The sequence below is a fragment of the Cydia splendana genome, chromosome 20, assembly GCF_910591565.1.
Source record: "Cydia splendana chromosome 20, ilCydSple1.2, whole genome shotgun sequence".
NCBI lineage: Eukaryota > Metazoa > Arthropoda > Insecta > Lepidoptera > Tortricidae > Cydia > Cydia splendana.
In genome coordinates this window covers 6,776,345-6,793,475 of record NC_085979.1, presented here as the reverse complement: position 1 = coordinate 6,793,475, position 17,131 = coordinate 6,776,345, and the positions used below count along the sequence as shown (strand labels likewise).

Genomic DNA, 17,131 nt, shown 5'->3' with positions numbered 1-17,131 from the left:
AATAAAATTGTGTGGAATGTGGAAGGGTAGTCAAATAAAACATTATTACACGGCAACCATTTATTTATCAGTCACCCATGCTTACGCAAAGTCGTCTTTACACTACGATAACCTACATACAAGGACGCCGCCGCTGCGGGCCCAAGATTTACACACGCCCAGTGATCTGTCAACCAAAGTCTCGACCTTGTATCTCAGTCAAAACTGACAAAGCAAAAGTTATGATTGAATAGTATACAGGGTGGCTAAAAAATAACTGCATTTCCGTTGCCAGGGAGGTTTTGGGATTATACTGAGCAACTTTTACTATGGGACCAACCACGAAATCGTGAAAATAAATTTCACTGTTTCATACATTTTGGCCGGTCCATTTTCTATGGGAGGGTAAATTTTTTTATTGGGATTTCGGGGTTGGTCCCATAGTAAAAGTTGCTCAGTATAATCCCAAAACCTCCCTGGCAACGGGAATGCAGTTATTTTTTAGCCACCGTGTATAACGCCTATGAGGCCCCCCACACTCTCGGCGTCTAGCCAACTCTATGGCTGCTACTCGACGCAACGTTGGCGCATCTGCGCTCCGACGCTATTTTCCATAGCGCTGACTAGACGCCGACGCTCAAAAGACGCTAGTGTGGGGTCTCTCTCTAAGCATTCTAAGCTGTGGTTTATACACTTTTTATACCAATATGACAGATCGGTTGGACAAATTGAAACAATCGAAGTGTCGTTTTTTGCTACGCCAAAATCGACGTTTTAGTTAATTAATTGCTACATCGACACGAGGCCGAGACAGTACAACTCCATACAAGCCATTAAAAGAGATTATAAAATAAACAAATAGACTTTACAGCCTAAAATTAAATTACAATTTGAAAAGCTATGCTTTTTGGGTCATGATGAAGTCGAAAAACATATTTATTCTATATTTATTGGTCTACATTTGATATTAACATAACCGATCGTGTGACACGCATATACAATTTGCAATTTTTAGTATGACGTGTAGTTCATATTCAAGGGAATGCAAGGTACAGGCATATTATTGAATTTTGTGTTCATACCACGCATTATGATCCAAACAATGTACTATACAAGCGCTGTTTTACAATTCCACTCGAAAACAAGCTATAAGTATTGACACAAATTTTACTGTTCCAATACATATTTAAAAAACACTCAACCGCCCAAAATGTGGTACAGTCAACTGTAAAAATATGGGTGTACAAATCATCTCAAAAATATGTCCCATAACTCTTATGTCAGTGAATTAAGAACTATGGGACATATTTTTGAGAAAGTTGTCTACACCCATATTTTTACAGTTGACTGTACTTCTGACATTTATTTCTTTCGTCAAATGAAATCGTGTTACCATTTTGTGTGGACTTGAGCAATTTTAATATGTATCATCACAAGTATAATTATATCAGTGGCGGAGCGTCAACAGAACTAAATTCCCACCAGATCATTTTGGGACAATGTTATATTATCTTAATTTACATTCCTTAGGAAAAATCAAGCTAAATATTTTATTTTTTATTTAACACATTCGACACCGCGTACCCGACTCTCGGGCACTCGTAAACTTTACTCAGATGCCGGCATACCCGCTAGTCGGGCAAGAGCTATAAACCTACACGCGACGCCGAAGTGCCCGACAGGCGGGCAAGCATTGCATCTTCACTACCTCAGGGCTGCCACTGCCACTAACAGAAAAAATTGTAAGTCTTCTGATTATTATGTGGTCGAAAAGTTGGTACAGTTGATTATTATATTTTATTACTTCACTTTGTATTTTTATTTACTTTACCTAATGCGATTACAAAATAAAAATTCTTATTAGTTGGTTACGTGAAATTGCATACACGGGTATGTATCAATAGGAGTTAGAATTTTCGTAAATCGTACAACCTAATTTGTGTTTACGAATATTTAGTAAGTATAGGTATACATCTATTTCATGAGTACTCATAGGATGATTTTTGTGAAACAAAATTCGGAGAAAAATAAACCAAGAAATTCAATTAAGTACCTAACAACATTCTAACTTCTAAGCGGCAGTTCTCAGAAAAAGACAATAGGTCAGTCATCATAAAACAGCACTGCACTGCAACTGCGTGGAAGCAAAACGTAACAAGTAGCTTTGAATAGTTACGATAATTAGTACGTTCGTACACATACAATAAAGTCGCAACTTCTTTGACAAAAGAATGTAGTTACTGTGATCATACACTTAACCCTGGAGATGTTGTTTACCATCCCTTATCTATTTGAAGTTTGCGACCCGGGTTTTTTTCAACCCGGTCTCGGTGTAAAATTGCAATCGGAGCCATTCCGTAATGGTTTGTGATGTGCTTCGGACGTTGTTGTGTTGTGTTAATTTTCATTTTGACGACTCGGCTTGTTTTTTGGACAACTGTGATTTCTGCTTTCTTACTGGACTTTGTGGTTTTGCCTGTTGATGATTTGGCTTTGTGTGATTTTATTCATTTCCTACTGCCCCACTGAATGCATTGTGATAATTGATAAAACGGGGAGCCTAAACAGATGAGACAGCAGATTTAATTTTATCCACGTACTTATACGAAAGTTACTTGGCACAGCCCTGAGCGTCCGCCGCTTGCCCGACTAGCGGGTTCGCGGCGTGCGGCATTGAGTTGCACGTCGTTGCCCGACTAGCGAGTACTGTCGGTTTCTGGGGTATTGTTTGAAATTTTGCCTGGTTGCGAAAGTGTTAAAACGACAAAGGCCCACTCTCCGCCACTGTTACTAATGTATAAAACATAATTTTTACACCAGACGATTTTGTTTACTAATATACTATAGACAAAGACCGAAATAGGTTTATTTTAATTTTGCGCGCGCAAATTCAAATTGAAATGCCTATTCCATTATTTAAAACAGAAAATAAGTAAATGAGCGTACAGTCAAGTTCATAAGTATGTATACATCTCTTCACCTTACTCCATTGCAATAAGGTGAAAAAAAGTATAGATATTTATGAACACGCGCAGCAAATGAGCTCATCTTCCGTTGCATGCACAGTCGCCATCAGATATATCGGAGCGGCCGAGGTCCTCAAAATTATCTGAACACGCACTTTAACGCCTTGACATAGGTGCGTGTTCATATATTTGTGAGCACCTTGGCCGCTCCTATATATCTGACGGCGACAGTACCTATACAAAAATATGTGACATCCGATCACGGCATCTTGTACTTTCCATACATGATATATAATATAATAAAATATGTTATAACATAATCTTTCCAAATTATACCTACCAACTATTTATATATCATCAAGGCCTATATTAAAATATTTTTGAAATTAATATTAAACACAAAATATCGATACACTATCCGTCTTTGATTGGCCAAGAACCAAGTGTAGGCACTGAACGTTATCTAATACCTACTGTTATATTTACATTCCTTATATGAACAAACCATTAAACGCTATCAAACATTATTCCATTAAAATGTATCGATCAACCATTTTTGATTGAAATTATAACTATTTTTTCTATGGGTGGTATTCCATCTGTCCAATATATTAGTCCAATGTGTATTGCGTCTCACATTTTGCTTTAATGAGAGAGTGAGAATGAGATTGAAAAAAGAAATTGGGCAGGTGGAATACCACCCTAAGAAACCCTTAATTTTAAAGGGTGTTCATACTATATCGTCTTAAACCACATTTTAGAAATGAGATCCAAATAGTAGTAAAATTTTGACATCGATAAAATTGACGCAAATTTATTAGTGATATTAGTCCATTTTTAATTTAGTAAATACTGAATCTAGTCAGCTATTCAGAAGTCAAGCTATCTAAGTGCCACTTGTACCATTTCTCTAACCCGGGGTTAACCGGTTAGACCTGGAGTAACCATGGTTACCAGTACAATTTGACACTTGGTTAACAATTTAACCGCTTAACCCTGGGTAAGTCCGACGGTGCAAGTGGCGCTAAGTGGGTTAGTTTCCTGAATTATTTACTTTACGGCGAAGTTAATATTTAATTATGCTAATAAATCTTCTTGAAAATAATAACATTCAACTATCAATTGAATCTAGTTATTGCTTTATACAGGAAAATGCCTAAAGCAGTTGTACAGTTGGTGTTATATTTATTACCACTATTACATATCAGAAAATGATATTGTAGATTAATAGGGACCGTGCGCGTTGGAGGGTCTGCCATCTTGTGGCCTGAATCGGAAACGTATGTGCACATGTACATTGCCAAAGCAAGTGCTACAATCTTCCGTTCTCGTCGGTACGTTTCCTTGTGCATAGTAGGTTCTGCCGTCTTGTGGGCTACATCGGAAGCATAAACGACACATTTACGCCTCGCGCCAAAAATCGTGACGGCTCCTATGCTGCCCCCTATAGTTCAGGCAAAGGAAGTATTTAATGGATCGATAAATTTAAAAGTTTAATTAGCCTCAATAGGTCTTTTGTATTGCTACATTTTGGCATGTGGAATTTGTAGATTTTTTAGGGTAAACTAGCCGATGCTTGGCCAATTAATATCATTGGCCTATATTTTTGTAGGAAAATCACCACGGCTGATTTAACATAAAGTTTAATAGGCCAATCATTGGATGGGGGCGAGATTAGTATAGTTTACCCTATCCTTAACAGTACAGATATGTTGGTGATAATCTGTTTGCTGTATCTGTCTCGCACATTAGAGCATTTGTGCATTGTACTATTTTTAGTTGGAATTCAAACTGATTATATGCGTCAAGAAATATAATAGAATGTCAAACCATATATACAACGAGATTTTCAATGTCAATAGAAAGAAACACAAGATTTCTTAAAAAATGTGTAACACTTTCATTTGAAGGTGATTATAATATTTAAAATGCAATTAAAGGAGTGTTCCTGATGTGTTATAGACCTTTCAAATTCAGTGAACAAGGTAAGAAACGAACGGTTTTACCTTAGATCTAGAAATACAATTTAAACTCGTCCTCTCATTGGTTTCGTATTTTGGTTTGGCGCTTTAAAAAATGCATTATCCGCGCCATACGCTTGAAAAACTCAGTAGTTAGAAGAGTTGAAAATGTGAGCGTATTGTAAGATTGTAACGTACCTTAGTATCGATTTACAGATTCGTCTTAGGGAATTTTATTAACCCTGTATAAGGCATAAGGGTATAACACTTTAAACTCTCGCGTTCTGTACACATATTTAATTACACAAACGGGTCTACCGCGATATACTTTCATTGTTTTTACCTTAAATTCCGACGTTTCAACTGAGTTGCACCAGCTGTGGTCACGGAAAGACTGACGTCCCAGTAAATGTCAACGGAAATATAACTAAAACACAACTAAACTACCCGAAATGAGTTTATAAAAATGTTCGGGGTAGGCAAACAAACAATGAAATTATATCGCGGTAGACCCGTTTGTGTAATTAAATAAGGCATAAGGATGTCAGAAATTATGCAAAAATGAGCCCTATCAATATGAAATAAAGTTCAAAATCCGATGGGAAATATATTCCCTCTGCCTTATAAAGTGGCTTATTCCGCGTAGCTAACTCTGCGTCAACATAGAAAGCGACATAGTGGAACCAACAACACCAAATTCCACAGAAAATATGAAATATATAAGGTGTAGATTTTGTCGATTATACCAAGTTGGTACACATATACCTTATGCTACATTTACACGCTTGCCGAGACTTGGCAAACGCCTACAAGCTCCAAGCCTGTACAAACGCTCGAAAGCCATTTGCATGCTTGCAAGTACGTTATTGTATTCCGGACAGGCAATTTCGGCTTTTGCGTTTGGTTTGACATATTTTTATTAAAAATATAATCAAAAACCGCCCACGTGTACAGTCAGCAATAAAGTCGCGTACATCATTTTGGACACCTCGCCCGCTTAGCTACTTATGCTGCTGACTGTACATACGTCGCAAGCGCTTGCCGCAAAATTCCTTTTATCTGTGTACAAAAACCGACACTGCAATGGATCGGCTACAAGGTCACGCAAGCCAAGCTAAACACTGTAAAAAAATATAGAGGGCGCCACTTCCTACGCAACTGTCACATTTTTGACGTTACTGCTTAAACATGGCAACAATTTATAGTCTGTATCTTTAGGTATTTAAAAAAGAGTAAACAAATTCTACCCTCAAATGGCTTCATAAGTCATAAGCCAGTTTAGGGTAGATGAAAACATTACATGATCAAATAATGTAAGTTAAAGTTGATTCAGGCGGTTTTGTATTTGGTTGACTAACCAATTTAATGTTCTAACTACCCGAAAATGTACAAATTGTTTGTGTACTTTTATATAAATACCTAAAGATACAGACCATAGTTCCATTTTATTTTATTTCTACTATTTTATGTCGCATGATACACGCTTGCGATTATGGGTGCTTGTCGAGATTTCCGCAGCGTGTAAACGTAGCATTAGACGTACTCTAGTGTTAGTATTCCACGTCGCCGCGTCGGCTACTGGAAGTCGGCGAGGGACTGGCGCCACGTGGCGTGGAACGGTATGCGGAGCAGCTTTAGCTTGGTGTTGGGCAGCTGCGCCGACAGCAGCCGCTGCAGCGTCGGCAGCGGGAGGATCTCCACCTGCGGAACAAAAGTATTGATTAACCTTCAAGTAGCATACGTAATTTTTAAATTGCTGGAATGAGAACTTCATGTCAATTAAATAATTTTATGTTTGATTGACTTAATCGGCCATTTTTCTACATCTTGCCACACTAAATAAATAAATAAATCATTTATTCCGGTGAAATAAACCCCATTTGTACAATTTCTTCTTCTGCCAAACTGCAGGACAGTTTGTTGGCAGAGAGAACTCCCTTTAAACATAGATGGGTAGACTTAGCTAATTGCCTAGTTAATTGTTAAGTAAATACATCTTATTGCTAACGATGGTAACTTCAATTTAATTTTGTTTAATATAAACATTTTCATTTATTTAACTTGCCCTATTAAGCTGTATTATTACATCGCTTGCTTGCTTACACAGGCGACGTATTTATGTTATGACGCGCTTACAAAGAGGTCACTACACGTAGGCGTAATTTTACTGGTAGAATGGCAAGATTCGAGCATCACGAATACTACTACGATACTAAATTAGTACGCGAGCCTCTGTGTGGTGACCGCGAGCTGCCTATATGCTCCGGTTAGCAGTTGAGGTGGTGTATACCCCCCTCCTTTTTGAGCGCTTGAGAGTCACGGGTGTGGTGTAGACCCTCCTCCCCTCTGAGCGCTTGAGGGCTACTATAACAGTGTGGTTACCTGTGGCGGTGTGCGGGGCTCCTGCTTGGTGTGGTCGGGGGGCAGCCTGCAGCCGGGCACGGGCTTGAGCACGGGGATGCACTCGCCGACGTCGCGGCGCCGCTCGGCCCCTGCTCGCACTGTGTATACCTGCGGCGGTGTGCGGGGCTCCTGCTTGGTGTGGTCGGGGGGCAGCCTGCAGCCGGGCACGGGCTTGAGCACGGGGATGCACTCGCCGACGTCGCGGCGCCGCTCGGCCCCTGCTCGCACTGTGTATACCTGCGGCGGTGTGCGGGGCTCCTGCTTGGTGTGGTCGGGGGGCAGCCTGCAGCCGGGCACGGGCTTGAGCACGGGGATGCACTCGCCGACGTCGCGGCGCCGCTCGGCCCCTGCTCGCACTGTGTATACCTGCGGCGGTGTGCGGGGCTCCTGCTTGGTGTGGTCGGGGGGCAGCCTGCAGCCGGGCACGGGCTTGAGCACGGGGATGCACTCGCCGACGTCGCGGCGCCGCTCGGCCCCTGCTCGCACTGTGTATACCTGCGGCGGTGTGCGGGGCTCCTGCTTGGTGTGGTCGGGGGGCAGCCTGCAGCCGGGCACGGGCTTGAGCACGGGGATGCACTCGCCGACGTCGCGGCGCCGCTCGGCCCCTGCTCGCACTGTGTATACCTGCGGCGGTGTGCGGGGCTCCTGCTTGGTGTGGTCGGGGGGCAGCCTGCAGCCGGGCACGGGCTTGAGCACGGGGATGCACTCGCCGACGTCGCGGCGCCGCTCGGCCCCTGCTCGCACTGTGTATACCTGCGGCGGTGTGCGGGGCTCCTGCTTGGTGTGGTCGGGGGGCAGCCTGCAGCCGGGCACGGGCTTGAGCACGGGGATGCACTCGCCGACGTCGCGGCGCCGCTCGGCCCCTGCTCGCACTGTGTATACCTGCGGCGGTGTGCGGGGCTCCTGCTTGGTGTGGTCGGGGGGCAGCCTGCAGCCGGGCACGGGCTTGAGCACGGGGATGCACTCGCCGACGTCGCGGCGCCGCTCGGCCCCTGCTCGCACTGTGTATACCTGCGGCGGTGTGCGGGGCTCCTGCTTGGTGTGGTCGGGGGGCAGCCTGCAGCCGGGCACGGGCTTGAGCACGGGGATGCACTCGCCGACGTCGCGGCGCCGCTCGGCCCCTGCTCGCACTGTGTATACCTGCGGCGGTGTGCGGGGCTCCTGCTTGGTGTGGTCGGGGGGCAGCCTGCAGCCGGGCACGGGCTTGAGCACGGGGATGCACTCGCCGACGTCGCGGCGCCGCTCGGCCCCTGCTCGCACTGTGTATACCTGCGGCGGTGTGCGGGGCTCCTGCTTGGTGTGGTCGGGGGGCAGCCTGCAGCCGGGCACGGGCTTGAGCACGGGGATGCACTCGCCGACGTCGCGGCGCCGCTCGGACCCTGCTCGCACTGTGTATACCTGCGGCGGTGTGCGGGGCTCCTGCTTGGTGTGGTCGGGGGGCAGCCTGCAGCCGGGCACGGGCTTGAGCACGGGGATGCACTCGCCGACGTCGCGGCGCCGCTCGGCCCCTGCTCGCACTGTGTATACCTGCGGCGGTGTGCGGGGCTCCTGCTTGGTGTGGTCGGGGGGCAGCCTGCAGCCGGGCACGGGCTTGAGCACGGGGATGCACTCGCCGACGTCGCGGCGCCGCTCGGCCCCTGCTCGCACTGTGTATACCTGCGGCGGTGTGCGGGGCTCCTGCTTGGTGTGGTCGGGGGGCAGCCTGCAGCCGGGCACGGGCTTGAGCACGGGGATGCACTCGCCGACGTCGCGGCGCCGCTCGGCCCCTGCTCGCACTGTGTATACCTGCGGCGGTGTGCGGGGCTCCTGCTTGGTGTGGTCGGGGGGCAGCCTGCAGCCGGGCACGGGCTTGAGCACGGGGATGCACTCGCCGACGTCGCGGCGCCGCTCGGCCCCTGCTCGCACTGTGTATACCTGCGGCGGTGTGCGGGGCTCCTGCTTGGTGTGGTCGGGGGGCAGCCTGCAGCCGGGCACGGGCTTGAGCACGGGGATGCACTCGCCGACGTCGCGGCGCCGCTCGGCCCCTGCTCGCACTGTGTATACCTGCGGCGGTGTGCGGGGCTCCTGCTTGGTGTGGTCGGGGGGCAGCCTGCAGCCGGGCACGGGCTTGAGCACGGGGATGCACTCGCCGACGTCGCGGCGCCGCTCGGCCCCTGCTCGCACTGTGTATACCTGCGGCGGTGTGCGGGGCTCCTGCTTGGTGTGGTCGGGGGGCAGCCTGCAGCCGGGCACGGGCTTGAGCACGGGGATGCACTCGCCGACGTCGCGGCGCCGCTCGGCCCCTGCTCGCACTGTGTATACCTGCGGCGGTGTGCGGGGCTCCTGCTTGGTGTGGTCGGGGGGCAGCCTGCAGCCGGGCACGGGCTTGAGCACGGGGATGCACTCGCCGACGTCGCGGCGCCGCTCGGCCCCTGCTCGCACTGTGTATACCTGCGGCGGTGTGCGGGGCTCCTGCTTGGTGTGGTCGGGGGGCAGCCTGCAGCCGGGCACGGGCTTGAGCACGGGGATGCACTCGCCGACGTCGCGGCGCCGCTCGGCCCCTGCTCGCACTGTGTATACCTGCGGCGGTGTGCGGGGCTCCTGCTTGGTGTGGTCGGGGGGCAGCCTGCAGCCGGGCACGGGCTTGAGCACGGGGATGCACTCGCCGACGTCGCGGCGCCGCTCGGCCCCTGCTCGCACTGTGTATACCTGCGGCGGTGTGCGGGGCTCCTGCTTGGTGTGGTCGGGGGGCAGCCTGCAGCCGGGCACGGGCTTGAGCACGGGGATGCACTCGCCGACGTCGCGGCGCCGCTCGGCCCCTGCTCGCACTGTGTATACCTGCGGCGGTGTGCGGGGCTCCTGCTTGGTGTGGTCGGGGGGCAGCCTGCAGCCGGGCACGGGCTTGAGCACGGGGATGCACTCGCCGACGTCGCGGCGCCGCTCGGCCCCTGCTCGCACTGTGTATACCTGCGGCGGTGTGCGGGGCTCCTGCTTGGTGTGGTCGGGGGGCAGCCTGCAGCCGGGCACGGGCTTGAGCACGGGGATGCACTCGCCGACGTCGCGGCGCCGCTCGGCCCCTGCTCGCACTGTGTATACCTGCGGCGGTGTGCGGGGCTCCTGCTTGGTGTGGTCGGGGGGCAGCCTGCAGCCGGGCACGGGCTTGAGCACGGGGATGCACTCGCCGACGTCGCGGCGCCGCTCGGCGCCCTGCTCGCACTGGTCGATGAACAGCTCCGTCACGCGCAGCAGCTCGATGGTCACGCCCCACATTAGGTGGGTTAGCGTGTCTTTCAGACTCAGCACGCCGCTTAGCACCTGAACAAAATAGTTCACTTATGATCTCATTGAGTTTCGATATTAAAGGTAAGGACTAATGTTAACTATCCGTGCGCCGTAAGTATATGGTTCACGACAAGGCTCTATTATAAAACAGCAAGGTTAACGATTCAGATTTAGTCAGCAGTCATTTTATTCCTTTTTCTCTCATAGATATTAAGAGGGGTGTTAAGCCAAGAAATTTGAAGAGCACATAAAATATGGCACGCCTCGCGAAAGTTGCGATAGAAGATAAGGATATCACGCGGGTTTAATTTTATTACCTCGTTTAGTCTGTAACTATAATTCTGTTCAAAATGTTGCTCTTGACGACGCTTGGCTATATCACTAATTTATAAAAATTATAAAATTATACTGCTATGCAAGGTACAATAAACAACTGAATTCAAACATGTTTTTGAATTTTTTTACTATTGTATACCCGACTTTGACCCAGTAAAGTGAGGTTTTGGCTGGAGTCTGCCCTTGCAAATATAATTTAGTGTCCGTGTGATTCTTTTCATGGCATTTCAACATGTAACAGTTCAATATTAAAAACGCACTTAACTGATTTGCAAGACCGAAGTGATTCCATAAGAGCTCCGTGTACAGTTTTGTGCGGAGCTCTAAAAACTAAAATTTTGCGTTACCTATATTTTGAATGTTTTAAAAAGCTGTGGTATTGTTGTAAGAAATATCATACCTGTTTATTAGTGGTGGCGGACTGCGAGACGTACGTGGGTATGATGAGCAGCCTCTGTATGTTTTTACATTCGGCCAGCGCGTCGTCAAAACCGACCTGTAACAAATATAGAGGTATATTTAGTTTTCATTGGGCACGTCAGTTTGCTAAGATCATTTATTGTGTTACAGCTCATGATAAAGCGACATCTAGCGGACATTAGACTCACCTTGACAACGAAATTAACAAGTTCCAAGCTAGTAAGATTGGGCAGTAGCGCCACCGCTCGCAGTAAGGCCGGGGCCGCACATTGAGCGGTGCCACGCTCTAGCCGCAGCCGCTAGCTTTCTAAGAGCATTTCAATAGTATTACAGATGTTAAAGCGACATCTAGCGAACATTAGACTCACCTTGACGTCAAAATTGACAAGTTCCAAGCTAGTAAGATTGGGCAGTAGCGCCACCGCTCGCAATAAGGCCGGGGCCGCACATTGAGCGGTTCCGCGTTCTAAACGCAGCCGCTTTAGACGCGTCAGCTTGCCGAGCACGAGCGCGAACTCGGCGCGAAAACTGCACTCGCCGAGCTCGAGCGACTCGAGTTGTGGAAGTTGGCCTACTACGTCGCACGCGCACCAACCTAGTTCCTGTGGAATTATATTTTAACTTAGTAATTTGATTTTTTTAGCGTTTCAAGTGTGCGGCGTCATTAAACAAGGAAATTAGAACTTAACTGAAATTAAAACAACAAGGAACAAAAAAATATATGGTTTTGTGTTCTTAATAACTTACAATATATTTTTTTATGAAATTCTGTTTTAAAATATCAAATACATACAACTTGAATTTTAAATAACTAATAATATCTTCCAATTATTTTAACGTTGACTCAGTAAAATGCATGACGCAAAACTGCCAAACTGAGATAGATACAAAATTGACGATATGTCATCATCTTTTCAAATTACGTTCGCAAAGTTCATGTTAGTCGTTTTCTAGGTTTCCGTGCCCTCGAGACTAACCTTGATGGAGGTGAGCGAAAGATGCGTGAGCCTCGTCAGCGCCGCCAACGGCTGTAAATCCCTCGTGAGCGACAAGCCCGCCATGCTCTTGAGCCTGAGTTCGCGCAGCTGCGGCAGGGCCCCCAGAGGCGCGGGGTCGAGCAGCGCGGAGCGGATGGCGAGCGCGGACAGCGCGCGCAGGTGCGAGGCGCCGCGGCACACCGCCTCCACCGCGCTGGCGGGGCAGCGGCACATCTCTATCCTGGGGGGGAGGTTTGAGGTGAGCCAGAGATAAGCCAGGCCCCGCGGGACTAACATAAAAATAGAGTTAGACCAAGAAAAATCTGCAACGATTTTGATAGCATACGCATTGCAAGTGTTATTTATGGGCATTTTTATTTTAACTTGTACTTTAAAGCGCGACTTAAGTCGTGGTTCAGTAACGTCTAACGGTCACATTCCTGACAAAATGTATGGGATTTGACATTGACCGTCAGTTTTGTGACGATTACTAACCGGCCGTTAATGGTGAGTACACGGTTAAGTGAAAATGCCCATATACTCATAATTTCATAGAAGTTTGACGTTTAAAATAACACTTGCCGAGCCCCGTATAGTCTTCCAACCGGACATGCGGTCCTTCAAACGTGTTGTATTGTTAGACAAGACAAGGAGCCTACAAACCCCGGATTTTGGGGCTCAGGACCCGGACATGTCAACAATGAATGTACCTAATAAAAAAAATTACACACTGCGAAAAGTATGCTTTGTCAATTCGTCAGAATCCTGTATTTTTCCTGGGAGTGCTAGAATCTTGACTCTCAATGTCCCGAAATTCAGGAGTCCTATGCCCGTAAAGCTTGTAACTTGTAATACAAGTAGAAGTCCCTTTCTAACAAAAGCTGTCAAAAAGGGACTTCCACTTGTATTACAAGTTAGAAGTTTTTGATAAACAGGGCACTGGAGTCCCAGTACAGTACTGACATACCTCTCTAGCTCGTCCAATTGTTTGACATGCTCTCCGAACTGCTCCCAGAACACGGCGTCGTTCTGCGGTAACAGCATCTTGCGTAAGTCCAGCCTTTTCGTGCCGTGCCGCCGTAGGGCCGCGAATAACCCTCCCCAGTCGCTCACCTACATACAAATATAAATAATTTATTGTACGATATTAGAAATTATCATTATGTTAATAAAGTGTGAGCCAGTGTTTGGCGTACAATATCGTGTTTCTAATGCATGTCATTGAATATCTAATGCGCCTGCTCGTCAACATCATATGACATTATTAAAATTAAGACGAATATTTAAATAATGATTATAATTAATCCTAATTGATTAATTAATTACGTTATTGTAGTGATAAGCACAAAATGCTCTTTATTTGAGCGGAACTTCATACGAGAGGGTGAAATATCGTAAACTTTCCTAATATGAATGTCTAAGGGTATGAGTACTGATGTAGTACGGACCCGTACGAACGTGTCATGCTATTTCAGTCAGTCAGTACAACAAGTACAGAGGTTTACTGAAGTAGCATGACAAATACGAACGTTTCCGAGAAAAGCCTTAACCCGTGGTTAACGTGGTTACAAGGACAGACCCAGTACTCCCTTCTGCGCTCTATTTCTGTCCTAACTAGTAGCTAAGAGGTGTTAGACCAGCTTACTTTGACCCAAAGAACAATCTTGGCAAACGGCATCGCTTGAGAGAAAGTGCAGGCTGCTATATGCCACACATTAAAATACTTACGTGTGAATTTTTCATCCTGACGTGCCGCCAGAGCTGTGGCGTGGCGGCCAGATCCCGCCACAGTCGGCACACGCGCGCACAATGCGCCAAATCACGCATGCCTAGGTACTGGAATATCTGGAACAATGACACTTCGATTAGCTAAGAAGTTCGGAAACGTTCGGTTTTGTCATGCTACTTCAGTCAACCTCAGCACTTTTTGTATTGAGACTGACTGAAATAGCATAACACGTTCGTGCGTTTCCGTGAGAATACGATGGTAAAAAATTGTATAGCGTGGCGTCAAACATATCTACAAATGGTAGTAATGAAGACATATGAGTAAATATCACAGGTGTTTCGATAGCCTAATTTCTTTGGAATTTTTTTAACGATATTTCTCTATCAGGCATCCAAAAATAGCATAAGAATATGTTCAATGACATGAGGGAGACATTTACGCTCTGATACTGATGCTATGTATCAGAGCGTAAATGTCTCCAAATATATAACAAATACTTAGTAGGTCATAGGCCACTACATTGGGTATTTCCTTAGTTCTGTTTTGCAGACTTTTTGTCCTCGACTACTCGGCATAGCAACGCGGGTCTCGTTTCACCTTTTTCATTTATTTCCGGAAATCACTATTTGGAGTATTTGGTGATGTGAAACTGCCGATGAAACCCACAAACAAATGAGTCGAACTCTGTATTCCATTGTATCCGAGTGGGCCAGTTGTACTTGTTATAGCAATTGTTTTTACGTCCGTTTTATTTATTAAGGTTTACCGGCAAAGATAATGCGCTTCTTACCTGTACAGCCACATTATAGTTGTGTTCCTTGGCCTTCTGACAGAAGGCAGTAAAGTAGTCTGTATTTTGCTCCAGCCTGGGTCTTCCTCTTCGCCACGGCGAGTCGGTGGCAGCGTCGGCGCGGCATCATTAGCCACTCGACTCAGCACCGGCAGAGTCACTGGTGGAACAACACTTATATCCTATTTGTACAGCCACATTATAGTTGTGTTCCTTCGCCTTCTGGCAGAAGCCAGTGAAGTGGTCGATGCTCTCGTCCAGCCTGGGTCTTCCTCTTCGCCACGGCGAGTCTGTGGCAGGCGTCGGCGCGGCATCATTAGCCACTCGACTCCGCACCGGCCGAGTCACTGGTGAAACAACACTTATATCCTACCTGTACAGCCACATTATAGTTGTGTTCCTTCGCCTTCTGGCAGAAGCCAGTGAAGTGGTCGATGTTTTCGTCCAGCCTGGGTCTTCCTCTTCGCCGCGGCGAGTCGGTGGTGGGCGACGGCGCGGCGCCATTCGCCACTCGACCTCGCACTGGCTTTGAGTCACTGGTGGAACAATACTCCTGTTAGTTGATGGTAAATACTTTCTTTAATAGAAATCGTTCTCAATTCTAACCCTTTAAGACGCGAGTTGACATGCGCGCATATCAAAGTAACTCTAATCATTTTAAATAATATTTTTGTTGAAACGATATTGGCATGAGAATGATAAAGGGTTAAAGAAAGATCGAATTGTATATTCGCAACGGCACACGAACTCGAATTGCATGTATTAAAGTGAACAATCCATGTATGATTTCCCCAAATTATCGCGCCGTATCATTTTACAGATTGAACATACATAAAGTACCACACCAAAAAAAACCCGTACCAATTATAATACTTAATTATAACTGCGTCAATTCTCGAAATGTTAGCCTGAAAACTACTAAGGATTATTCACACCTAATACATAAATTCTTAAACGCCATCTGTGAATGAAACCTATAATATCTTGTACTGAACGTAAAATACCTTACCTTTTATATCTTGTAAAAGGTCGCTATAGCAAACAAAAACGATATTGGCTACAAGATTTATTAGTTCGATACATTTCCTCTACAGTAACACAAGTAAGAATATATATATATACACAATAAATAAGTGACCTGTAAGAGAATCATTTTTAACGGTTCAAAAATCCTGCAAAAAAACAAATAGAATTACATTTTGGATTTGTTACTCAAAAATAAAAAATGTACAGTCAGAAGCAAAAGTTGCTAAGTGGCCGAGGTGATCAAAATGAACTGAACACATCTTTATTATTTAGTTTAGAGAATAAGAGCGTGTGAAGGTCATTTGAACACCTCATCCGCTTAGCTACTTCTGCTGCTGACTGTATCTATGTACTCAACATCGAATGTTGGGTTATTTACTAGACATGCGCTCAAAGCTGTTAAACATTACCGAATAATACATTTTCAGTATAGTCACTAAAGTAAATATGTACATTCAACCAATTTAGAACAGTGTCATAATGAATCAATTTGTTCATCTTTTACGATAATGCTTATTGAGCGATGTATGTAATATATCTAGCAGTTAGAGCAACAAGGTTGTATCGTGGCCTAGAAATCAAATTGGTTGACTTTACAGAAATTAAGGGTTTACTTTAATTACCAAATAAATAAATTGTAAACAAAAGACTAACGCCGACTTAAATTCAGCAATATTTCTGTTTAAAATATCGTGAGTTTTAATGAATATGTATGTACACTAGTAGTTTTATATGTAAACAACAATTGCTTATCTACACGATATTTAACTTGGATTTGCTAAGTACGTTTTTTTCTGTTTTCAGTTAGATCCATTTTGACAAAAAAAAAATCACCACAAACCCCTAAGTTTTACATCAATAAAATTCACTTAATACAATAAATATTGCCAAATTGTTTAAAAGGGATCAACGCAACAATGAAATTCCCTTAAATCAAGTTAACAATTAGGAAAATATTAACTATAATATTGGTTGTTACCTACACACTAATTTGTATAAAATTTTAATACCTTACAAACACATGCATGGAAAATTTATTTATAAAATAGGCGTGTTATTTATTTATAGATTACTGAGATATTATGGTAATGGTAAAGTAACAATTAACCTCATATAATTCTTAATTATAGTTTCTTAATTAAATTAAAATGGTGGTGGATGGTGGTAATTTAAATATTAACTTATTTTATATTTTGCCGTAACAGATACAATATCATCAATTCATCACTACCTACATAATGGGTCTAAGGTTACATCATAATTTTTTTACACGATTTTAATAT

General features: G+C 45.5%; 1 protein-coding gene across 1 annotated transcript in view; it reads right to left on the bottom strand.

Moving 5' to 3' along the window:
• Positions 1 to 2,734: 2,734 nt before the first annotated feature.
• Positions 2,735 to 17,131, bottom strand: part of LOC134800630 (uncharacterized) — a 36,162-nt gene continuing 21,765 nt past the window's right edge. The window contains exons 11-18 of the mRNA XM_063773115.1: positions 15,196 to 15,375; positions 14,032 to 14,148; positions 13,271 to 13,416; positions 12,304 to 12,544; positions 11,695 to 11,928; positions 11,307 to 11,402; positions 7,418 to 10,603; positions 2,735 to 6,607 (exon numbers count right to left, since the gene is read on the bottom strand). Coding sequence (XP_063629185.1) covers positions 6,482 to 6,607; positions 7,418 to 10,603; positions 11,307 to 11,402; positions 11,695 to 11,928; positions 12,304 to 12,544; positions 13,271 to 13,416; positions 14,032 to 14,148; positions 15,196 to 15,375 — 4,326 coding nt within the window. The 3' untranslated portion in view covers positions 2,735 to 6,481. The remainder of the gene's footprint in view (positions 6,608 to 7,417; positions 10,604 to 11,306; positions 11,403 to 11,694; positions 11,929 to 12,303; positions 12,545 to 13,270; positions 13,417 to 14,031; positions 14,149 to 15,195; positions 15,376 to 17,131) is intronic.